This window comes from Nylanderia fulva, unplaced genomic scaffold (assembly GCF_048542155.1).
Source record: "Nylanderia fulva isolate GAGA-0341 unplaced genomic scaffold, ASM4854215v1 Scaffold40, whole genome shotgun sequence".
In the NCBI taxonomy this organism is placed as follows: Eukaryota; Metazoa; Arthropoda; class Insecta; order Hymenoptera; family Formicidae; genus Nylanderia; species Nylanderia fulva.
This window is the reverse complement of record NW_028190477.1, coordinates 1,585,731-1,613,146: the sequence shown is the minus strand read 5'-3', so window position 1 is coordinate 1,613,146 and position 27,416 is coordinate 1,585,731. Positions and strand designations below refer to the sequence as shown.

Genomic DNA, 27,416 nt, shown 5'->3' with positions numbered 1-27,416 from the left:
TATATATTAATTTTAGTTGCATTGCTTAAATTTCAAATGTAATATAGGGATACTTCAAATTTAGCTACAGTAGCTAATATTTTTTTACACGATTCAATAATATTACAAGCAAAACGTAAATATATGAAAAATATTTAAAATCTTGTACAAACTGTCATATTATTGAACTGTAAACCCGGTTGCAAAAATGAATGCAGACAGATTTATTGACTTTTATGTTAAAAAACAAACTTGTTGACATCTGGTGGAACTTTCTGCAGAATCCTTGCAAGCGCTCATGCGAAGCGATACTATTTAACGATGAGCCACGGTTGCCATGACGACTCACGTATAGCTTAAACGGTACAGTCTGTCGGCAAACATTTGCTAGGATTTAGCAAACAGACAACAAATTCCATTTCATGAAGTAACGAGCGTACATAACGAACGTTCTCGAGAAAACGAAAAGTACTCTTCAACGTGACAGAAGAAATTTCCGGATCATAGATAGAAAAACTTTACGCCGCTTCTGCTACCAGGAGCAAATCCAGATTAAAGAAGAAGATATTAAGACGTTCCTGACGCGTCGCGGATAATATTGACCGAAGATGAAGCAGACCAGTGGAGGGAGAGATAAGAGGAGACGGAAAAAGCTCGGGGTGGAGATAAGAGGACGTGAAAACTACAGTGAGAAGAATTAAAAAAGCCAGAAGTGACAGAAACGCGAACATCTGGGGGACGTATATAGAGACGACAGACGTATATATTCACAAGAAGAGATGAACGTTTGCGCACGGTCTCGGGAAGATCTCTCAGGAGCTAGGGGATGAAGGGAAGAAGGAAAGGCCAGTGCCAAGGGATAGGAAGGGGAATCGTACTTCTGGCTCCTAAGCAGAAAATCTAATTTGCGTAGCTTAACTCCTAAGGAGCTCCAGATGCACGGACGCCAACACACGGGAGTTTCAATTTACGAGGCGAGGACCGGGGAGAAAGATGAGAGGAACTTTGTTGGAGTGACGGAGAGGTGGCGATAGAAATGACAGATGGCAAGATAAGAACGAGAGAGCGGAGAAAGATGGAGAAGGAAGGAGAGACAACGAAACATATATACGAATGGAAGAGAGAGAGAGAGAGAGAGAAGAAGTAAGGGAAGAGAGAACGAGGACCATGGGGTCGCAGCATCCTCTTTCGTGTCCCTTACCCATCATCCCCGATGCCAAAACCCGCTATTTTCCGCCCCCGGTGCGGTTCTTCTCCTTAAGAGCTAAATAAACATCATTACTCTTGGCCTCTGCTATCGCTCCCCGCCTTCCTCGCAACTGCAGTCGAAGCCGCCAATGTACATCGACCAACAGTGGGCCCTGAATACGTAATCCCGCGGGTGGTAACATTGATACTTCGTTAAGAGGGAACGGTCGGAGACGAGTTGCGCGCGGGAGACAGAGGACACTTGGACCGAGCTAGCTGGTGGTCGATGGGGCAACCGGTGATTCGTGGTTTAAGCCGGCAACTCTCCTCATCGATCGGCAGATCCGCTTAACGCTCGTTCCGGCCAACCACGTTCATCTCGCGGCCGCGCTTCCACTCGGAGATGAGAATACGGCTAGAGGTCGAATGTGAAATTGCGCATATATCGACGGTGAAGACACTCTGTTCTCAAGTTTCCAGAGAACTACGTTCGCAAAGCTTTTTATTCGAAAGCGGTTTCTATTGGATCTCTATATTCCTGCTTCGCTCAGTTTGATAATTAATTTGAAGAAATAATTTTTGAAATAGTTTATGTCAAGCTCTATTAAAAAAAGAATGACTTGAAAAATATGTATATAACTCTCGTCCAATTACAGTGTGAAAAAGATTATATTAGATTTCTCTTACGAGATAAACGTACAAAGAACAAATGTCAGAAGAAAATAGTATATAGCATAATTCGCGTCGCAATAATGATTTAACCACGAGGCGTCGACACCTAGCGAAAAGAAGGAATCGCAGCGAAGAAGAAGAACGAGACGAGCGAGATTACTTCGTTATTTGAAGCTCGCTGAAGAGAACAGTCGCCGAGTGACTCGTGGGTAAGATGTATCTGCGGTTTCATCCGGTTAACGTTTGTTCCGGCTAACCACGTTCGCGTCCCGTCTCGAGTTTTCTTCCAACAGAGGCTGGAAGTGGTAGCGTAACCCCGAGGGGACGAGGCCGCGAGACGAATGCAATTTGTCGCTTCCGGGCAGGCGAATCTTTTAAAGAAGTGCATCTTATTACGAGCAGCCGGTAAGGAGACGAGAAACTCGCGCTTCCGTAAATAATGAGGAGGGCAGACCCTACGAGAAGAAGAGACTTGGTGTGCCGTCATTGCTCCTGCTGCTGCTGCAAAGACACAAAGCCTCCGTCATGATGGCGCGGGAGGATATTATTTCCGTTTGAGAGTCGGGGGCGAGCAAGTAATGCACGAACAGACCACGTTGCTAGGGAAAAGGGCGATGAATGGAATGTAGGAAATCGCGTTACCGCTCGAGATTTTCATTGTGTTGCGAAGGGCGACCGTACCGAGTCGCTCGTTTACCAGCAAATTCTTCTCGCGAAAGACAGATATAACAAGACTAGCAGAATACTTCTCTTGCGAGAACAAAGAAAAGAAATATTAAAATCAAAAAATATTATAAGCTTTATATGCAGAACAGAAGGAGAAAGACGTCTTTAACGTAAGAGAGAATCATTGTTGTTATTCTAATAGCGAATATTTTTTACATGGATATATATTATACATGTATACTTTTAAGTATACATCTGTTCAAGATTTCCTTTAAAAGTTTCCCACAACAATAAATCAATAAATATTGAGATACATAAAACATAATAAAAATATTAAAAATATTTAATTTTATTGAAGTTGAAAATATATTTATATAACATATGGTACATACATATATATATATATATTTCAATTTATTTTTTAAATAATTTATATACATACATATGAATGTATAAATTAAAATTACCGTTATCAGATAATACAATATTATCATCAATATGCGTCCATTCAAGATAGACAATAATAATGTTTTCGCACAACGTAATACGGTTCGCGCACAGTAGTAACGACTAGTTTTCGTCAGACGCGGAACGGAGTCGAGTCTCTTGGTCGTAACTAAGGAGATATGGTTGAGATGAAACGTAGCGGAATAGTGAAGGGAAGGATCGACAACAAGAGCAATGAACTAGAGTAGAAACTATAACGTAACGGGATAAGCTGCGCGTAGATCTACCACCAACTTGGATTGAAATCGACTTAATTAACGACCCGCGAATGTTGTGCCAACATTGTGTCTGGAATAATAATCGATATAGCACATGCACACGTGTGTATTCGATGCGCATATATATATATATATACGATGAATTTGAGGAATGCATAGATCGATTTTCTCGAATCATCTTAATTAAAGATTATATTTTTCGCGATCGTGTTAATGAAAATAATTGTAAATTGCTGGCAGATTATTCTCGTAGCTAAAGTATCAGAAGATTGCGTGATGAAATTATAAGAATCGATAAGGTTAACGAAACAAAGACATTAAATCAGAAAAAAAATTGCGGTCTAATCAACGCGAACATAACAAAGTCATCTAATCTCGTTTAGCTCAATCAGTTAATTCCATTCCTCGACTCTAGATTATCGCGTGTCGTCCATTAGTCGTCCTGCCTATATTTTTCGGGAAAATGCACTCGCTTATTGAAATTATTACAAAACTTTCCCGAGTTTCTGTGTACCATGATCCGGTTTGATTAATTAATAATTTAATGTACAGCCGACGAAGCGAAAAATCAATACGCTCCGCGAGTTCATCGGCGATTCCATCAGCCTCATAATGGTATGAAACCGTTTGCTTTTACAATTACACAACGAATGTTTCGGATTAAATAATTGCAATAACAATAGTCCTTTCGATGATTTATATACATATATGCTAAAACGCGAATTAAATTCTCATATGAAACTTAATAGGAGACTTTGGTTTTATTAAATCTCATGCGAATGCAAATGTGTTTCACATTTGCCGCGAATTACTATCAGCTGCCAGCGGAACGATTAATAATCGCATGTATTATTCTCCGCCATCCCGCAGATTTTCAAACTTTCAATATCGTCATCGTCCGCAATCTGCCGCGTTGTTGTACAAGGTATAAAATGCTCGACGTGTTGCGTTTGAATTATTAATTAGCACGCAGCGCCGGCGCCGCATCCAGTATAGAGAGATGATGGCATCTCTATGAGAGAGAGAGAGAGAGAGGCCGGGCTGCGCCGCCACGTAACAGAGGGTTAAAATGGGAATCGTTGATGCATCGCGAGCGATCATAAGGGTGCATTAAAAAACTTTATCTCGCGTCGCGCAGCATTAATCGACCGTCTCGCGCATAATGGCGTGCACGATAATTGGCGTATAAATTATGGCGGTACAGAGAGCCCATCGTGACGAGGAAAATTCCACGAGCGTCCTTTAATGAATAACGATCTATTTCCGGCGAGACAACCTAGCGTCACGGAAGCTGCGCTGCTGCAAAGGCCATTCTCTCTCTCTCTCTCTCGAATATTCTCCTCTCTTTTCCCCCTTCCTCGATGATCGCGTCGATATCCGAGAGCCATAATCGAGCCGAGGCGGACGGACTTAATTCGTCGCTAACTCGATACATCGACAAGGCTTGTCAACAAGTCAGGCGGACCGTCATTTAATTACGTAACAAGGCACACGAGGGGTTGCTCCTGGCTGTCGGGGGCTTACGCGCCGGAGAAAGAGAAGAGACGAAGCGACGGGAGAAGGGGACGACAGAGGAAGTGGCAGAGATGAAGGAGAGCAAGTAGTGAAGATGAAAGAGCAAGAGACGCGAGCGACAAGGAGTAACGCCACATGGGAAGGATATGAACGAGGGAATATGGCCCGAGGTAGAGCGTATGATCCTTTACAGAGAAGAACAAGAACCGGAGAAGGAGATAGAAGCAAAGGATCAGTCGCGAAGACAGTAGATCTGAAGGAGAGTTCTCCCTTAGACACGACGCGACGCGTATTCCCGTCGCAAGTTTAGCGTCAAAGATGGCTGTATAATTCTCTCATCTCTCGCGTCGAGATTAAATACACCGAGTAAATAAAATTCTCTGCGATATATAGACCGAGATATCAAGACGTTAAATTCCAAGAATACGAGAATGTATCCACGTGCGCGAGTGCTTTAAGGAGCAAAGCGATTTTCCTCGGTCAAAAGCCTTTCGAACGATACACAGACGCCGCGAGAGATTCGACGTAGAGAAAAGCGGATCAATCAGCGAAGGTGGTGCTGAAAGGGTTAGCTCCTAAATACCACTACGAGGCGCGCCTAAATCGGTCGAGTGCACAGACGGCGCGGTGGAACGAGGAGAACGGGTGGTATATCGCGCTCGTGTGTTACATCACGAGGGCGCCTTGTTTGTTCTGCCTGCTCGAGGCTCGCGTCGCCTGAATATTCAACAGCCTTTCCACCACACACGGCCACGACGGCGCTTGCACGGGCGCGTGTACCGCGTGTATAAACAGCGCCGACAACCGCCTCGAACATTTCAGCGCCGGTGCGTCTTAATGTGGGTCACAAGGGGGTTGGGCTTGGAAGAAGGAAATTGAGGCGCGCGCTGGAATCAAGGCTAACGCTGCCATTTCATGCTGTCGTCGCGTACAAGCAAATTGCAGTCGCGTTAATTCCGAGTCCGTACACGGGATTAAAGTTTGTCTTTATCTTATTCGCGCGCGCATGCGATATATTTACATTTTCATATAGATCATTTGATTATGCACGATGTATCTTCATATACATCTTGCGAATTAAAAGAAAAATATTAAATTGCAGATTATATGCAGATGAGTGCAAAAGCATTTTACGGAGGTAATGAAAGGACTCTCGAATTGCTACTTCACGCTTGACACCAGAGAGTTTGCATATAATAAGTACGGCGTAAAAAAAATTTGAAGGCACTTTTACACAAATCGAGATAAAGCGAACTCGAAGGACCGTCGTAAAAATGCCGTTTGCGTGCGAAAGCTCATCCGGATTTCACGTCACGGATGCGAGTGCATCTCCGCGAGTCATGGCTTTCGGCAACAAGCGCGCCGGCGCAAAGCGGAAAGTGGGTCAGCGTCGTTAGCGTTCGATGGCGCCATTTCGACTCGTTCTGACCGCAGGCGAAAGGGATGGATAGGGGGCAAACACGCGGGGTAGAATGGGGCGGGTTAGCACGAATTTTGTGGCCTCGCGCTACGGTTTTCGAGCACACCCCCGTGGTCATCGATCGTGGTCGTCTAACTCGATCGGTCGCTAACGAACCGTCGCCTCGTTCTTTCCCGTGAAAATGCTCTTTGTCGTTGCGTGCCCCCGAAAAGAGGCTAACCGTTCGAATAAAATGGAGAAAAAAACGCCGGAGAGGAAAGATCGAGAGAGGGTCTTTAAACGCGAAACGCATTACGGTGTCCGCATCGATAAATTATCCATTATATTTTACGCGTTATAAAGAAGCTAATTATAGCTACGAAATTTCGTTGCGCGAATAAAATTAAAGAGCAGTTGCGAAGTGCGCGGATCAAATTTCGAATCGCGCGAGCAACTTTATTTCAGACAACTTTTAATCAACATAAACAGACAATTATCTAACGTCGGTACGAGCGCGGTACGCGCTTTCATCATTTTTCCGCGAGTGATTCCAGATTTAATTAAAATGTACTGGCAAAAAAGACGTACTCGTCAAGAACGTAGTTACATTATACACGTAATACACGTAATTTGAATAAGCTACACAAGAGAATGTACACAAGAGAATATTTAAAAATAATGTTCCTGGCATGGCAGGATAATTAAAGCTGAATAATTTTATTACGGCAAAATGAATGTACGCATTGCGCAGAATAATTATTAATAATGGACCACAATTTTTTTTCACCAAGGGGGATATAGCTCATTGAAAATTGTTAATATTTTTTCTTTTACATATATATATATATATATATATATATATATTGTATAAGAAATATATATATATATATATAAGAAACAACAAGTTCTTTCTAATTTAACAATTAATTTTGCTTCACAATTATACAGAGATATATACCAGTATATATATATCTCTGTATAATTGTGAAGCAAAATTAATTGTTAAATTAGAAAGAACTTGTTTTGCAGAAATTCTATGTGCCGATTGTTATAAAATACGCTCGATCTTGTCACGGTTGCTAGATATTTTGATTGATAGTAATTGCATAAACATTTTCAATGCATACATATAAACAGTCGTATTATTGATAAAGCCAATTTGAATGAAATTCGGATGACATTGTATCCCGCAACGTTCACCTATTACGGATCGTGTAACAAGTATCAATATCGTTTCATCATAATTATTATATTAATATTTCTAAATATCCATTTAGACCGTCGCAAATAATATTGATCCATCAAAAGCGTAATTAGAAGAAAATATAGAAAAGTTTATTATTTATTATATAATTGAGATTATGTAATGACAATGTAAAATAATATTTATTCTACTTCTTTGCCACGAGTCGTTATTCAGAATTTCATTCTTATTTTTCAAAATAATAAAATTGACTTGAATCGCAACTCACCTGACACTGCTGTGGTCCCTGCCTGTTCGGCGAGGAGGCCTTCGGTCTCGGTTTCTTCACTCCCAGCTTTCCAGGATCACCGCCACCGGCTCTCGATTCCTCGCTGCTACCTGCAATCAGAGACATAGATATCCGTTAACTACCGTAACGCCTCGATCGTTCGATTCGAGTCGGGAGACAAATCGATGTTGCTCGACTCGTCGCGCGAATTGCCAAAGTGCAAGAGAACGTTTCCGAACCCCTAGACTATCTCTTTTATCGTCGAGGACTGACAACTTTTTGCGCCGACGACGCCCAAGATTCTGGTCGTCCTGCGACGTTTCTTCCTCCGACATTCGCCCCCTGTTTTCCTCCCCGTCATCATGAGAGACGCAAGGTAGCGTCTACAAGACTTCGACATATGGAAGATTGATTGCCTACGGTTCTTTTTGCGCGCGACCTGCGATATACTTAATGGTCGATTGGCCTTGTCGTCAACATCGATCCAGAGGACCAACTGCGTCCTGGATGGATCTCGAGGTGGCTTCTCGCCAAGGATTACATGAGGCTTCCTTAACGAGAAACGGCTCCCTGTTTTGCCGGTAGCCATTTTTGAATGGTATCAGAGCGCGTTTCACAATTTCTCAGAAAGCTTCAATATATATCGAAATCAATCATACAATACATTACGTAATATTTCATTTCGCTGAGATAATTTCTTAATAAAAGAACATTAGCAAATGTTTTAAAAAATGTATAAAAAGATGTAAATTAAAAATATCATAACATTATTTCATAATTAAGCATTTGTTATTATCTCTGCTAAATTATCCAAAGCTTAATCAATATACAGGATGTCTGACATAAAGTGTCACACCAAAAATATACAAGTAGATCTCGTTATTTAAAGATGATTTTCCCTCAGCAAAAATGTCGAGGGAGGCCATCATTTTTTGGATGTTCCTAATTTTTACCATCATATATTTTTATAACTAAGCTTTAAATTAAAATTTTATTAAAGTAAACTCTACTTGAAATTAATTGGAAAATGTGGTTTTGTTAATATTTTATTTTCACAAGGCTTAGTTTGCAAAAAAACCTTTACTTTCAATCGCTTATAATTCGAAAATTATTAATACTTCTATATTTTTGCTGAGGAAAAATCATCTCCAAATAACGAGATCTGCTTGTATATTTTCGGTGTGACACTTTACGTCAGACACCCTGTACAGACACTTAACAAATGGTCAAATGCCACATTAATCGACAAATAAATTCAGGATCGGACTTGCACAGACTGGCTTCCGATTACGAGGAACAGCATCTGCAATTTACCTTTGTCGGGAATGCTTATACGTCTCTACGGATCGTCGTTACCGACGTGCAACACCTGCGATCATCGTTCCTCCTTGCCACGCCTCGCCTACCTGCGAGGCAGCTAATTAATTATTGTTTCAGAGCTGCCGCAGCGGCGCTGGGAAACTTTCGGTGTGCTATTTGCACAACGCGGACTAGGAAAGATGGGCTCGCTTAGTACGGAATTATGACACGGACAGTGTGCGCGAAAGATAAGCGTCGACGAGCGATTTTTCCCCGGAAAATTTTCGTATATCGTGGGAAATCAACTGGAGAGATGCACCTAAATAATCTCCCTCGTGCGCGCGGGAATATTGCATCTATATTTCATGGTGAAATAATTACGAAGATATACGTGTAATCAGTTAACTTATACACATCAGAAGTTAAGATATGTATATATATATATATATATGTATCCGTGTAAATTTTATTCTCTTCGTTCACGAGTGAATCCGAGTTTTTGGAAATCAATGCTAATAACATATTTTTTCTAAAAATGAATTTCTCTTTCCTTTACCGAAAGATAAATAAACGGGCGAGAGAGAAAAATCTGTAAAAATAACAAAGTTATTCTTATTTATATTCTCCTCCCTCTCTCGCTCTCTCTCTCTCTCTCCGTCTCTTTTCTCACAATATCATACCGATTATATTGAACTCGTGCTGTATTTTTCCCGCACAAACAGGATTTATCCATCCCACTGATAAAAGGGAGTTGAAAACCGGCTTGTGTACACGGAGCCCTTTACGCGGATGTTTCTCGGCTCGCGAGTTTTGCCAGCACGTCGCGTCGTACTTCGAAAATCAGCAGGCTGCGAGTAAACAAGTCTCTTTTCATCAGCTTCGACGGACGCGGCGATATTTACCGGAAACTCATATAGTCGTCGAACTACGAGCGCAAACATCGAAGATGCTCGTTTATATACGCCAAACTTTAATAATTTTGTCTTCGAACCTTTTTCAGCCTGGAAAAAGAGGCCGTAAAGACGTTGCATCTCGCTGCGCTCGTTGTTAATAGATACTTTCCTCTCTCTCTCTCTCTCTCCTCTTGTGTCTCGCTTGGCAGCCGCAATTTAATAAATCATCAAGCCTGTCTTCGATGCCGGCCGGGCAACGATGCGCCCCTCCAAGCCGAGTTTGATAAACGGCGGCTCCTCTCTCACAGTCGAATAATTCGCCGATCTCGATACCCGAGATATTCATCCGAATTCGGCCGTGCCGCAGAATTTCGGGCTTCGTGACCACGTTCGATAAATTCTTCATCGATTTCGCGGAGATCGCGAACGAGCGCGGCCGGCTTGAATAAAGCGAGTAAAAGTTTGTTATCAGCAAAATCGCCCGCGCCCGCATCGCTCTAAATCATTGTAGCCGAGCTAGTCCACGCTTTCTCTTTTATGTGGATTTTCTGCAACGTGGACTGCAACCACAATGCGATCAATCAAATCCGTCAGAAAATCGTGACTCACGCTCAACCGAGAATTGGCGTTCCATCGGGGAACAGTGCATTCACAATGGTATCAAAAGATTAGATTGAAATGGTAATATGACGTACGTATCGGTTACAAAAGAATCTCCCCTGTAATAAAATGCTTTCGCGTACAAAATAAATACTCTTTATCATTATACCCAAAAAATCCTACCTATTTCATTTGAAACCTTTTACGACGGCAATCGTCGTTACCGATTACGAATTTCGAGCCATTATTCAGTTACCATGTTGCTATATATAACATTAAGCCCGATGCTATGCGCGCTCATTGTGAACGCAAGGTGTGAGCCGCAACCTGGGATCCCGTAGCTAGGGATGCGTTTGTAATTCCATTTACCACATAAGTGGATGGCGCAACGTGCAGATGGCATGCTTAATAAAGTGTACTTAACCGAGCCGAGGTTGAACTGCGCCTCGACCCGAGGCCTCGATTGCATTCGCGTTTCGTACCTCCGGTATGTCTCAGAAGGCGGAGCGCGTCTCGCCACGACGAGTGTGCATAATTGCATTGCCAATTGCAATAGACGAAAATAAACGAGTTGCTAAACATTCTTGTGCAATAGAATTCGGTTATTGTTCAAAAGAAGATTGGATTCAAAATACTTGCTTTACTTATATTTTTTATTTTTTATCGGAAATTAAATGTAATTTAATAGTCGAAAATTAACGTCTATTTGTTAATCTCGATACTTCAGGAAAAAATATATACATGTATAATCGCTACAGTGATATCTTTTATGTAGAGACTAATAATATTATACATCAGAACAATATGTTTGAAATAGAATCATCTATTTTTAAACGGCATAAATATTCAATTGACATAAACTGATTTACATAAAACAGCTCCTGAAATAAAAGTTAATTTAAATCGTCTTTGCATTCGCAATGTGTATAAAATTAATGATTGCGGTTAAACTTTTATGTTCTTTGAATCAAAAACAACACATGTGCATAAATAATGAAAACGTCTTGCGGCTGCGATTTGTGCAATTATGATCGCATCCTCGATATCGTCAACAGTGTAGACCGCTGGAAAATGAACGATGTAGTGACCATGACTGCAAATAATTCCACGGCCGACTAGATCGTATTAGAAATACTAACAAAATCACATATGCATTCTTGGCGATCTCTCGATGATCGTAAAGATCACTTTGCATTTGAATTCAGGTCAAATTGGCGAGAGACAGAGTCTGCCGTTCATAAATTTGTAAACATAATTTGGCAAAAGTATATTATAGTATTTAGCTCTGAGATTTAGGAGATATTTGAGATTATATATTGTGTTACAATTTCTCTTTTTTGGTCCGGCATTTTTATATCAAAAATTATATCAAACTTATTTTTAAAATCGCCTACTCTTTCTTTATTCTTTAATTATTTTTTCAACTTTCTCATATTTTTAATTAATAATTTAATTTTTTAAGATATATAAAGAAGGAAATAGAGAAGGAGAAAAGAAAAGGCAAAGAACACAAATCTACATATAAATAATAATAAAACTTTAAATAAACCTCACATGTACGAGGACGTAATCAAATATGCATGTTAAAACAGGCATGTTAAAATAAGCAAATATCAGAATTCTAAAATGTCTTATATTATCACATTTAACATGCCGTTATTTTCATTTCTCTGCAAATATCCCACGGAATATGAATATCAATTAGCGGAATGAATATGAGTTTCTAAAAGCCGTGGGAATCTCATGGATAGATTATTACTTGGAGAAATAGCATGTCTCTGCAAATGCAATTGCACCCGAGAGCTTTCACACATGCCCCTAAATGATTCTCCCTTCTCGAAATCCCGCGGCTTAGAAAGTGGGAATGGGTCTGCTCGACGAACGTGCATAATTGCACGTTCGACGTTGATCGCATCGGAGACACGTTCCGTATACAAACGCACGATAAGACAAAGCAGATCATATATATACATAAATTGCTATGCAATTTTCCACGACATGAAAAAAAATTTATCAAATAGATATATAAATGTCACATCAATGAGAAAAATTTTTTTTTACCAGAATAGAGATAAATGTCATCTAATTAAAATTAAATAAAATCTTCGACAATGCCATCATCGTATATAATTATGAAAAAATCCCACATTAGCGAGTTTCTCAGAAATGTTGTCCTCTCAGTGTCACATGTCGCACTATTATTATTGCGCGCCACTTACATAAACGGCGATCAGGTCTACGAGATAACAGCTACATGTATTACGGGCAACCCATATTCGACGACACGCGTGGCTTGTCGATGGTCAGGTGGATTTATCGGGATTTGCGTTCGCGCAACAATGGAGCCGCCGTTCGCTGGAAAGAGGGTTCTCGCGCCGACGACGTGGCATTTCGAGGGACCGAGATAGAACGAAAGCGTAATACCGCGCACGATAAGGACACAACGGAGATAACGAGAGAATAGGTAATTTCGATCGCGTAATTACCAGATACGGCCGATGATAATACCTTGATTAGTCACGGGCATTAGAGAATAGAATCTAATTATGCAACGCTATCGTTAGATCCGGATCACTTGACGGACAATGGTCTTCTCCATCGAGTTTCGCGATACCGCAAAACTAAAATCGATCTTGGTCATAATGCATTCTGATTTGAGTCGAAGAAACCAGCTATATAATATCCAATATTAATCACTGATTAATTATTCTCTTCAGGACATACAATTTCGTACAGAAATGTTCAATTCAAAGGACACTTTGAGTTGTTTTTAATTTTAGTTGTACAATTAGTTCTAATTTTTTGATACTTTATTATGAAGCGTATCATTCACGATGTAAAATTTTCGGCAAAAAACACGGAGATTACCGAGCAGGGGTCTCGGTTGTTAACGCGGCCGCGAGGAAGTAAATCTTATTTGCTACAGAGAAGAGGGTACATTAATGCACGAACGAACAAACGGCACGCGTATTCGAAACTGCATTCGGGACTGCGCCAATAACCCTCGGTTCTACGGTTAATTACCGTCGTGTCGCACACGCGAACGCGAACTTCAAAGCCCTTCGCGTCACGGTTGATTCGGCGCGGCCGAGTGTTTCCGGTCGCGAGAGCAGCGACGCAATGGGATTCGACTAATGAGTAATTGTATTTCGCTGCGCGCGGCCATTTTCCGCGCTTTTACTGTATTAACGAGTTTTTATGAGATTACCTGGCGCGGACGCACAGTTTTGTACGTCATTGCGGCGGTACGCGCCTTGATAAATGCGCGGTATCAGAGATACTGTGGCTTTGTGCGAGAGAGCTGCTTCCCCGACTAGCCCGACGAGAATTAAATTTCGCATTAGGGAGTTTTTGCGATACTCCCCCGTATTTGCATCCAGCAGTTACCGGGTGTGAGTCGCCGCGAAAATTTCTATATACCGTGTATATCGGAGAAGCAGAATAATGCGAAAACTCTACAAGGTATACGATAATTTCGGAGAAGATGAGTTTCTAAATTTAACTAAACACTATAATGTCAAATTATAACATAAAAAATAATTACTATAGAATTATCTGGCGACAGAAATTTATAAAAGCAAAATGATGATTATAAACACGCTTTGACAAGCGAATCTTATTTTCACCACAATAATAATGCAAAATTCGCGTATAACGCGAAATAATAGTTTTTAAATATTATCGTACAACACGCGCGAGGCTTTTTTTCGTAAATTGCGCGATCGTGACACTTTTATCGTCCGTTCCGTAAATACGCTCTTGCGCGTTTTCCTCTCGTGGAAAAAAAAGAAAATGCGTCGGCGAAAAAATGCGCGAACGCACGCGAGTCGAGTAGCCGAGATGGAAATTAAAAAATTGCGAGTGCCACCCCCGTATCTTTCTCTCTCTTCTCCTCCCTTCCGCGGCCGCGAAAAGTTACGGACGATTTTACGCGCGAGCGCGCATAAAATGTCGTATGCGCTTTTATGCAGGCTGACGCTGTAAAAGTCCGCAGTTAAGCTTAACGGCCGAGGCAATGAAAACGATGCGTAAACCGGAAAGGGAAGGGAAACACGGAACTTTCTCGCATCCACCCAAGTCCCTTGACCTACATATGTATATAGCAGCTCTCGGGCTTGCTTTCTCTCTCTCTCTCTCTCTCTCTCTGTATTGCATGTGTGTGTGTTAGTTTCGGAAAAGTGTATATAGTTCATCGCGGAAATCATAAACTATATCGCCGCGTAAAAGCGTAATCGTCTCCACGTAATCCTCCGCGCGGTTGAGAGTTTTATAGTTTAAGATACGACCGCGTGCGCGCACGCACTTTCAAGTACCCTTCAAGTATTCTTCTTTACCTTTTAATCCCACCGGTTTTACCAGATGTAATAAAAACATCCATTCGCGTAAGAAGAATCGCGAAATCTCACGTGTGAGAATCTCTCATCTGTACATCTTAAATATTGTATATACCGATGTGTTTATTCCCAATTTAAAATTCACGTTAATCTAGCAGTGTAATTTTTCATATTTATCTCATTACGAATTACGAAAACTTTGCGGTGTGTGTCTCGTTTCGAAAGTTGTCGATGAAACTTGTTAACAATTTACACCCAAATAAATTTTAAATTGCAGTACATCGTCGCGAGTGGATTTTTTAATTAAAAAATTAGTATATAATTTCTTATGCACTATTGCTAAATGCACTATAATGCACTAAGATAAATAACAAACAGTTAAGAGGCCGAAAAGTTTTGTAAGAAAAACAATGTGATAAAAATACAGTGGTCACATCTACACCTTTTACTTTCCTCGCTATTATTTGCGCAATGCAATTTATGCAGTTGCACGCAAGTAAAGACGTAAAGACATGCTTGCAACAGTATGCGTTAGCTCACACATGCCGCGGAAATGGAATGCGAGCACGCGTTCGTTTAAAGTGGACCATTAGGCTGCATTGCTGATGCTCTCTGCTAGTTACACTCATGGGCATCCATGCACAGAAGCACGTATTTATATACATATATGTATATATATATATGTGTATGTATATATCATATATAGTGTATGTGTGAAATGCAAGGAGAGATGATTGGCTCGAGAAATGCGAAACATCTGAAATCTTGGTACGTGAAGATAAACTATCAATGAAAAACTTTCAAAAAATGTTATAAGTAAATTCTTGAATTTCCTATTACATCGTAACGTAACAACAAACAATTATAAAATATACTACATAAATATTAGATATTATGCTTAAACACTTGTATATAGTCCATCAGATCATATAAAGTATAATAGAAAGTATATTAAATAGAATATATGTATATACATATATTCAATATCTGTTTTTAACGTATTCGAACATGTGCAGCGATGCAAAATTACATTGATGGACGAACATTGTTGATGTAGTTTGACGCGTGCGCGCGAGAGAAGCTAATATAGCAGAAACATCTCCATCAGCAGCAGTGACGTATTAAATCCGCTGAAATTCCCGTTTAATATTCACAGATCACATGTGATCAACGTTAATCCGATGGAGCAGAGTCGGAGCATATACACATATATTTATATATTTTTTTTTTACCATCGTAGTAATAAACTTCGAGATTGAGCTGCTCAGAATTTTACGCGCGACGCATGTAACTCTATTAACCTTCGCGCCGATATTTTCGTGACACTCGATATACAGCAGGAGATGATATCGTCGTATAACTCGACTACTCAGAATAATACTGCGTATAAAACGCATGCGATCGATTGCGTGCGGTCGCAAGCGGCGGGGAAATGCATCGCGCTAGCATAAATTTTACGATCGAGCTCGGAAAATTGCTCGGACTACGGTGAGCTAAGCTGATTCTCGAAGAAGGATCAAGGGGATGCTTACGACACTTCGCTGGAATCGACACTTTTCCTTCGATACAGAAATAAACCTTCGATGTCAATTAAATGCCTGTCATTTTTTCAGGATGATTAAATTCGGATAAAGACTTCAATATTTTCTTTAAAAAAAAATAAGTAGCATCATTTATCAAAGAATTAATTTCTTTATTTTGTTGCGATACCATAGCATTTTAATTATTAGATTGATTAAATTAATCAATTTTTGGATTAATATATAATTCAAAAAATATGTTATTTACATTTGTAAGAAATGATGATATATTCCATATAATATTTTCAATTATTCATATAATCAGTATTTCGAATGTACGTATTTTTTCCGTATACGCTAACAGTAAGAGATTGTAAATAACAATTTACTTGAAGAAATTTGCTTCTTGTGTCGTTAAATCGTCGTTAGAATGAGAAACACGTGCAAACGTAAAAGTGCGAATTGTATGTTTATCTGACGTTTACCATTGGGAACCAACATCCGGTCAATTTTTATCGCTGCTTTTCGTAACACGCTATTGTTCGACTTTTCCTGTACAAAAATCGTTAGTCAGTAATCGATTTACGTCGCCCGTCTGATAATGGATTTTTTTCGTTATATGAAATAAATGGGTTCGAGGAATAAAACCTTTGATCAAAAATTTATGTTTCAAAAAAGTACGGCGAAAATCAATATCAGACATCTATATACAACTGTCGTCTATATAAATAATATATCGTTTGTTGTCGCAATATGGGAAGCCACGAACGTGTCACAATGAAAAATCGTAACATTCAAAGAACATAATTATATCAGAGAAGAAACAATTGATCTTTCCCCTCATGTTTATCGAAACGTACACGATATTTGCTTTTCTTTAGGCAATTATACAGTAACATTGTTCATTTATAAAAAGATGCAATTTTTGCAGCAATAATTTCGTCGTACTGAACTTTCCTTGTCACATACGGCCGATCGAAAGTAAAGTTTTATAACTCATGCCAAGAATCTCTCTCGTCATTTTTCCCAGGAAGTACGTAGTCTCGAGAACATTACTTCCACCGGTTGAGCACGAAGCAATCTCGGTGCTTCCGTCACATCGTCCTAGGGAAGAATTTCTTTCCTCGACGTCGGTGTTGCATATAAAAAGCAACGGCGAATCAGAACGAAAATAACGCGCGATATTTCTTTTCGAGTAACTTTCATATCATGTTAACATGCATAAAACAAATTATTGTTATCGCTGGTTTGCTGGTTGAAGAGACTTTCTACGATATTAATAAAATCTACATAAGTGATACATGCAAAAATTTAATCAGACAATTCTAAAAAGAGCTATTATAAATACGGAATTATTATTATTGTTATTCAGAATAGAATTACAATTAATAGAGCGCGTAATATGGAGTGCATTCTAAATAAATAATAAATTTCGGATAAACAAACACTGATCTAGTGTGTATCTATTAAAACGGTTAGACGCGAAAGGGAGTTAGGAAAGTATCGAAATTTGAGCCGATGCGAAAGACGATATCGAGTTCAGAGGAAAAAGATTTCCGTAACCAAGGGAGTTTCGGATAGTATCGACGACAAGATGTCGCGGAACTCTCTGAGACTGACAACGCGGGCGACGACAAATTGTCTAACCCGCTTAAGTTTACGGACGTGTCCGGAGAGATGTGAGAGAGATAGAAAGAGAGAGAGAGAGACCCAGATCGATCGAGGGTTGCAAGCCGTAAACATACGGGGTGGGGTTAATATTGAAATTCGAGCGAGGCGTAACGCGATATCGGACCCGCATGCTAATACGTCACTCATTTCGATAAGCGGTTTCCCATTTTTAATGAAGAATTCGTTTCACGTCGTGTTGCGCAGTTCGCTCTCTCATTCATTCCCTCTTTCTCGCTTTCGCATTGTACATAACCGGCCATTTTATTCCGTTAATTCTCCCGATTAGCGCAAACACGTTGAGCGACACATCCCGAATGATTATTTAACTCGTTCGCGTTTCTTCAACGAGGGAGAATGTTTCTAGCTTCCGCTCGTCGCTCGTCGCTCGTCGATTGAAAATTGTGTGTCCCACACTGCCGCTTTTAATTATCGCGCGAATATATCGAGTTTCGCGAACGCGCGAAATATACACCCCGGCCCGAATTTTGCCCGATTGTCAGAGAGAAGCCATTTAAACGCCTGTCAATTAGCGGGGTATCAGATTTGTCGAAATAATATCGTAAATTATATTTTTTTTTTTTTCGAATATATCGCGAAATACAGGAAGGTCGCGCCCGTTCGTTTCGTGACGACACGTTATACGGAGGGTGTTAGGTGGTAATAGGCAAGTTCAACGTATCGATAATTCGCTATACAATGGCGACGCATCGGTCGATGATCTTTAATCGTCGTATCGACGCACCGTCACGATTTTCATTTCGACATCGCACTCGCGTCACGTTTCATATCCCGTAACGTGAGCGACGCACGACTGTTCCGGCACGATTGAAAAAGGCGTATAATGGTCGAGATCAACGTTTCTCGAGTGATCGACATGTCCGAATAATTGACGTCCGCGATTATCGGTCGTTCAATCGGAAGTGTCGCGCCGCTTCCTCGACAAAATCGTCTCTCTGTCCTCCGACTCCTCATTAGCTATAATCACTTTTAACGAGAATCGATATACCGAGGAGAGCAACAGGAGGAGGAAACGTCTCTCGCTTCTTCGATGACTCCCGAGTATTTCCGAGCGTTCTTCCTTAATTGTACAAAGTTCCGAGAAAGACGGAAGTTTCGATGCGCCTCTCTCAGTTCACCATTTCGCAGGTATCGTCTCTCTTCTTCTAACATCATATTCAATTATATTTTCATGAACAAAAAAAGCGAGAGCAATTATTATTATTCATAAGTCCATACTTATTGCTTCTTAAATGAATGATATAAATTGCTTTGCGAACGTAAGTAAAGACTGGGGAAAAAAATGGAAAAGTAGTAGGAGAAGAATAGAAAGATTATAAATAGATAAAGTTCGATCGCGCGAAATCCTGGAGTTCAAAGATCGAGTGGAACAATAGGGGCGAGATAGAAAGAGAGAAAATATGAGCGTGCGTGTGTGGTACAAGGCGGGATAAAAAGAAAGAAGAACAAAAGCAAATCGTTAAAAAAAATGAATAAAAGGAGAACAAAAATGTCGGGGTGCCGTCGTGATATCGTCGGCCAATAATGGGCGCGAAGCACCACCCGCCGTTAAAATCGCTCGAACTAATCCTTTAGCCTGGCCCCCTCGCTAGATTTATCGCGAAAGGCTCAAAAAGAAAGCGAAGGCGGGAAGAGAGGCTGGGAGACGGACGAGGATATATATTCGTTCAGCGATCCTCTTCGTAGAGGGTGGCCCCGAGAGGGGTTGAACGAGAGAGAAAAAAAAGAGAAGAGCGAGAAATTGCGAGGACCTGTATGCGGGGCGAGCAGCCCAATTTATAATATTTATCGCCGTTGACCGATAATGGAATTTTGCCGACGCGACCCTAGGCGGAAAGAGAGTGAGAGAGAGAGAGAGAGAGAAAAAAAAATCCGAAGCACTGATACTAAATCCTGAATCGGGACGTATGACCGTCCCTGCGGCAATCGTAATATTCGTCGTAAACGCGCGTATATCCCACCATCGTGCAGCAGTGAATATTTTTTCCAACCGCGACATGTGTAAAGAAGTGATACTCCGTTGATCTAGCGATGCAAGTTATCTTTTATCATCGAATAATATCCTTTAAATACATTTTGAGATTAATTGAAGAATATTTTCAAGATTTTGACATTGATAAATCGCAACAATTTTTCACTCATGGGCGTCCGCAGGAGGAGGCATTTATATCCTCTTCTTTGGAATCATTAAAAAATGAAGCATCCTTCTCCTTTTGAATGAACACTGGAATTTATTTCCATATTTAATAATATTTAATATAGAGAAATGAAAATAAAAATTAAGAAAGAACAAAAAATTTAAATCGTGCTCTTCTCCCTGGAAAAAATCCTGCGGACGCCCATGCTGCTACTATATCGATTTTATCTGCAACATGTCGCAAATAAAAATTCTATTTAAGTAAAATTTGAGGAGAGGATCGCCGCCTAGTCTCAAAAATTCCGCGACATCCAAATGTCGATATACTACATGTCTGAATACAACACTCGCTTAACCGCGGATGTAATGTTTCCTATTAGAAATCCTGACTGATTCTATAATATGATCTGCATATGTATTTGTGATGGCCGCTTTCGGCGTCGCGTCGTTGATAAATCGAGCTGCAAATGTGCGGCGGGGGCGTTCGATTTGCTAATTAACCCTCTTCAATTTTGTCCTAAATATTGACCCGAGTTTGCGCTATTGTTGGTTCCAACTAGAAACTACGAAATCGGAAACTACAGTTGACGCATGCACGCACGCAGTTTCAATTTCTACTCGAATAATTAATCTCTTTTAGCCACTTACAGAAATTGTTTGCTCGCCGAAACTGTTTACATGTCAAAATTAAGTCTGTTTACCCCGAACGGCAAACAAACCCGCTCATAACGACCACGTGCGAGTTCAAATGACAAACACCTGTCACTCGATTATGCAGTATCTCTGTATCTCATGTATGTACTCAACAAGAAATGCTCCTACAAAGTATATACTTTCTTTTATACATCTAGACAATATTCGATAAATTGAAATTATTAGCTCCAAAATTCTATCTATTAAAAATTATTTGATGAAAATAAGATAAAAAATATTTTCTCACATTATTTCATTATTTTAAACGAGCGATAAAATTATTTTATATGCATATAAAAAAAAAAAATAAAATCTGTACAAAATTAAATTATATTAAATTAAAATTACCATAATAGCGTGTTCTTAAATTCTAACAAAAAATTAGATAATACATTCTGCCATTATATTTTCTCGCGCGAAATTTCGTCTCTATTTGTCATCGCCTCTCCAGACAAAGGAGGATAAAAATATCGATTACCAGCAGAGTACACAAAAAAGTGATTCCAACTTCAATATATATGTGCAAAGATAGTCGGGGCTCTCGTTACCTCCCGGCTGTCTTCGGAATTTGGTTCGCACGAGAGGAATTGTTTAAGATTCTCTGAGAAACACCCACGTAAGTGTATTATGTGTAGTCGACATAGATATATACGCACACATACACATACGCAAACATATACCCAGTAGGACGCAAGCAGCCAAGGCGAATTTCTCGATAACCCAAGTTATTAACTCATAAAGGCCAAGTTAAGGTAGGTAGGTAGTAGGGTTAGGGGATGAAGCATCCCCCGCTATTATCGCGAATTTACATGCCCGGGAGGTAAGGACGAAGGAGATGCCCGGCTCCTTTCCGTTCTCCCTCATCCCTGTCGCTCTCTACGAAGGATCTTCCCTCGATCCCTCTCGTGCCTCTCTTCCTGATCTCATCGGCAATAAAAGCTCGCGCTATAACGCATAATGGTTTAATTAAGAAGTTGTCGCACACCGACGTTCTCGGGATACGTGAACGGAAGACGACGGCATCTCAGGCTCAAGTCGATATTCGATTCGTTCCCCACCTCGAAATAACATCACTACGATGTCTGTGTGTAGCTAATTAAAATAAGGACTGATATCGTAGCTTATCTCTATAGATATTCCCCATTGAACGCGAACGATCTAAATGTAAGAGCGTCCTCGCGGAAATTCAAGATCGATAAATGCGTATCGTTATTTCGTGTGTACATTTGTACATTAATAAATTAACAAATTATCTATTGCGGAAATATATATGTATAAGTGTAAAAAAATATTTTTTTATTAAATCGCAGTTTGCGATATCGATAAAAATATTCAATATTTAATATGGAATAATTTCGACAGATATAGAATAATTATTTCTTTTTTAATTGTGCGTGTATAATAAATACATTTTTTTTACGTCAATCATCGCATCGTGAATTGTCTGAAACGCGCATTAAATTGATTATGCTTTAATAAATATTATTTATAAATTAGTACCGTACAATCTTTTCATTCTTTATTAAAATTATGACGATTTCATCGTACAGAAACGCGTAATTTAATTTTTCTACGCAGTCGATATAGAGGAATAGAGATAAGGCGAAAGGCAACAAAGAGGAAAGACGAGGGGCGAAGTCCGCCGAGATGTGAAATGGGTTTAATTAATCTCTGCCTAATTGTGTCAGACGCGCGGCGACGACGGCGGTGGCGCCGAGATTCCCAGAAACGTATTAATTTATGCCGCCGAATTATGCAGCCCTCGCAGGTGAACGCTTCCGCCTTCCAGGACTTCTCATAATTCAGCCGTGAGAGTAGTCTTATTAAAGGAGGCTAATCTCGAAATCGTCCCGAATCTCTGTCGTCGCCGTCGTTTACCTTGACTCTTCCAAAGGTAAATTTTTCAAAAGCGAGATCTCATCTTCGTGATTTTAAGATGATAATTGAGTTTTATTAACGTTTATTAAGAGTTATAAGAATAATTAATCACGTGGAATATTATTAGAGTTATAAGATAAGCTGGAAAAATATGATCCTCTTATAATCCACAAAGAGAATCAATAATAATTTAATTTTTCGCTCATCCAAATCAATCGTATAATACATCTGTATATAATGCGATTCTTTTCAACTGAAACTTTCCCGAATACGCGATTCGACTTTATTCTTCCATTGGACTTTATTAAAGTGACCTGTACCCTGATTGGATGGATTAGCTGCCGATCCGAGTGACGCTGACATGAAATTATAACAAGCGAAGCGGTGTAAAGAGCAGATTAATCAAGAACAAGCGATTTATAACGAGGCACATCACGTCCCTTAATACTTCTGTCAATAGGCCTGTTAGCAGACATTCGACATTTCCGTCAAATTGCCTCGGATTAAACAGCGATTCTCAGCAAATCGTCATTAAAATGAGATTATCAAGCTCCGCAATTCTCGCAGGCACTTTCCGCCTCAAATGGTCAAAGCCCCGGATCCCAGATATGAATATCTGTTTCAATGAATGCGTAACGATGTACCATAGAGCTCGCCAACGATCACGTTACCCGTTATACTCACAGAGCGGTTTCATTAACGAACGTCCAGTCCTCTCCCGATAAGAGAAGCAGAGCCCAAGGTATCGTTTCGCCTCCTAATATTGTTTCGTATATCTATATATATATATATATTTTAAAGTCTGCTCTTGCGCACGAGAGTATTGTGAAAAAGTATATTTACACCCCCAAAGAGTATGTCCGAGAATTCCCGCTCAACTATTGTTATCAATTTAGCATGCATCGCATTCGATAGAAACTAATCCCGCGAGTGTAGTAAATATTTTTTCACGTCGCCGTAAGGTGATTCTCGCGGATTTCACGGCGGATAGGTGAAATTTGATCGCACGTATACTCGGTCGAAATCCCGTATTCTCGTTAAAGAGCCAACGTGTATGGATACGCGCTCGTGAGAGAAATCGCGGCTGCGTTTCGCCGGAGCGCGTCGGTAAACTCCGGCCCTTATCGAGAGGCCGAGTGTGCAGGCGAGAGATAGTAAGCGGCACGTCAAAGAGAATAAGGGATCGATACTCGATGGCCCCTTTGTCGAGGGATTAGCCCGCGGCTTTCCGCGCGACGCGACGGGGAGAAGGGACAAACTCGCCCTCTCTCTCAGGAGGGATTGGAAGACAAGCTGTAACCATACGAGAGAGATCCTTACACACCGTTCAATTCGGTACATAATCGATACACTCGTGGAGCCATGAAATAACGCGCTATTTATTGACGATAAAACGAGAGGCGCGAAGCAAAAAAAAAAACAAAGTCCTTATTATCATGCAAGCCTCGAGTGGATCGTAGTCCTTTTTCTCGGAGAATGAAAATTGCTCGACATACACGCGTGAAACTCTTGTTGCTATACGCAATATGTTTGACAAACACTATATAATGTGACGAATAAAAAAAGCGCAGTAATTGTGTGCGATAACTGCGCTTATACAATGCAAATGAAATAATATTTTATGTTACGCTGGTTTCGCGCAGCCGCTGTATAATTATTTCAATTGAGTATAACCCGTGAAATATGTAACTATTAATGCATCAAAGCTAAGAATTAATTCGAGTAATTAAGCCCGATGCGCGCGATAGCATCGAATATTCATAAACGGAATTAAGGGCAACGAGATCTAAATAAATTGTCATAAGAATGTAAATTTGATGTTTATTGTTCATTCGCTGGCTTATTGCTGTTTGTCAGACTTATTTTCGAGCGTTCAGTTAAATTAAGCTCTCTTCATATGTACCTATATATCATATTTTTATCATTTCGATAAAGACAATATTATTAGCAAATATTCGTCCTTAAAAGTGTTATCGCGTCATCGTAACTCTAAAAAAATGTTCTCCAAAGAACAAATGGCGCGGTTAGATTTCGTGAACGTAATAACTCGAGGAAGTAAGTAAACAATGGCGGATTTGACCGGAACGGGCAAGCCCCGGATATAATTTCCAGAGATGGAGATCCACATGATACGCTTATTGACCATCGCAAGAGATTCGTCCGGCTAACGCGCGGATATACATGGCGTCCACGTCGGCTCTGTCTGTCTTCTCCATTCCGCGAGGATTGTGTTTTATAGACGGATTACGGAGATTTACGCTCGTCCAAGCGGACAGGACGGTGTTTTTACGTCCTTGTCTTGTTTCTGGCGTATGCCGCGACCAAATCGATTTTCCTTCTTATTTTCTGACTGCAATCTGAATCAAGCTCGAAGCTTATCATGGTAGCTGCGTATCGTTCATATATCATATATGTTATGCGCGAGAGGATTACACGATTCATGAGATATATGAAACAGGACAGTGTCGTATATTTTATGATATAAATTATGATTGTAGTGAATTCTAAAGTACCTATCTTTGCTGAAATTGTTTTCATTCGTCCATGTGTGAGATGCGTTATTTTTTCTACTCTGTGAATATAATCGTTATTTCTGACTTTTTTTTTGCCACGTACAGCTTTACGAAGATTTTTGCACTTCTCTAATCCTTTTCGAAATCCACTTGGATTGTGCAACGACGCAACCGCAATGATGTTAAACTTTATTGGAAATGCACATAGATTGAGTAAATTCCTAATTACAGTTGGAGATTTGCGTCTCGATATGTGTGTGTATACACATATATATATCTGCGATATTTGGGAGAAGTCGAGTCCCAAATGTGCGGTTCGATCGATCATTTTCGACTTGGAAAGTTCGAGTGTTCTCGCAGTTTCGAGCTGGATTAATAAGTTTCCTCAAAGCGGGTTGTCGACGAACAGAGAACGAGATCGAGAGCGAGAGAGAGAGAAAGACAATAACGAGACCGCGAAAGGCAGCCATAGGGGAAGAGATTGGGGTTTGTGGTGACGGTATATAGATTGAGATTCCGGAGCATGACAAAGTCAGAGGAAACGATCGTTAAATCCGTCCGTAATTTCACTCGCGGGCTGCTTTAATCGGTAAAAGATACGACGACGAAAATATATCGTTTCTTTTTTTATCAATTTCCATGTATGTGTATTTTGCGCACATTCGACGAGTAAATTCAATACGAATCAAGAATTAAAGCTGCAATCGAAAATAACGCATGTGCAGCGAAACGGATAAGCCATCGCGAAAAAAAATCATCAAGATATCGTTGTCGCATAGTTTCCTCTTATAGAAATCTAGTTTTTCCTTTCTCCAGCATCGCAATCCATACGATTCGATTTAACGAAGTTATTTATATATACACGGGACTAAATAAGTTAAAAATTAGACTAAATAGTCTAATTCGCAATATAAATCTCACTGCGTCGTATTTACAACGCACGGTCAATATTCCGATAAACAATCCCCGATATGAAATTAGTTTTGGCTCTGCGCTCGGCGAGCTCTCGCGCTCGGAAAGCTTCGCTGAAATGCGCGATTGTCCCGCCCCTTTCCACCCCTCGTCAGCCCTTAAGCTGGATTATTTTCCGACGGGAGAAATGCGCGATCGCGCCCGCTCGCTGTTGTACGCCGTGCATTCGCGCGGCATTGTGTGTCGCATTCCGAAAATTGCAGTCCCGTCAGGAATTTACTGGCACTTGGACGCGCTCGACAACCCCGGACGCGCAACAAATCCCTGCCTGCTAGAAATTCTACCCCCTCCGGACACACACCGACAATACGTTTCATCATCATCGGACGGCGCGGATGAGCGCGACGGGTAACAGCCCGAACAACGAAGGACTTGGAAGGGACTCGCTCTCGGCTGCTGCACTCCGTAGGGAAACTACTTCGTCGCAACTACTTCGCTTTATTACCACGCGCCTCACTTCGCTGCCGTGTTCGCGGCTTTACAGTGTCTTCGGTCGTCGTTCCCATCTCGAAACTTTCCGATACTAACCCGCATCGAGGCTACGAGAGAGAGAGAGAGAGAGAGAGAGAACTATAATGTCTAATTTATCATCATTCTGCTCGTCGACATGCGAAGGTTCGTCCTTGATAAAAGGAGTCTAATGAAACCACCATTTTACAACGCAGTCGGCCTACCGCCACTTGTTGCTAGACGACAATGACGGCAACATCGACGACGTGAGTGCTTTTTCAGGCGCATACAAAGCGCTGATAATTTCTCGCCGTTTATCGGAGATTATCGCTCCTCGACTTCGAGGGACTCTTCATGTCTCTACATCGCGAAAAAATCAATCGGGTTATTCGCGTCGCGGCTTCTCTCGCTTTTACGAACAGCGCGCATCAAGCGCTGTGATTTATTTTCTTTCGCGCTAGAAATTATTTTAGATCAATTGGACATGTCACGCGTAAAAGGCTTTAAAAAAAAAATCGAATTATATATATAAGAATGTTCTTACATATTGAAATTTTGAAAAAAATATAACAATGAGAAATGTTCCATTAAATTTCTCGTTAATTTGCCTTGATGCAAATTTATTAATTTTATGAAACGTTCTTTTGATGTGCAGCGTGCATTAATATGGGTCACTCCTTTAGCTTTATTAGGAAAATAACGTTCCGCTGTTATTGGAGTCTTAGTAAAATAAACAGTACTAGTTTGCGGAAAATTCGAGTGCAAACCATTAAAGATCAATGATTATGAACGATCGATGGCGTTCGCAAACCACTCACATGC

The 27,416-nt window shown here is 40.4% G+C and overlaps 1 protein-coding gene across 5 annotated transcripts in view; it reads right to left on the bottom strand.

Moving 5' to 3' along the window:
- Positions 1–27,416, bottom strand: part of LOC114936466 (uncharacterized) — a 283,336-nt gene that overhangs the window by 84,039 nt on the left and 171,881 nt on the right. For all 5 annotated transcript variants that reach the window (XM_085486143.1, XM_085486139.1, XM_085486140.1 and 2 more), the window contains one exon: positions 7,617–7,726. In XM_085486143.1, the coding sequence (XP_085342269.1) occupies positions 7,617–7,726 (110 nt within the window). The remainder of the gene's footprint in view (positions 1–7,616; positions 7,727–27,416) is intronic.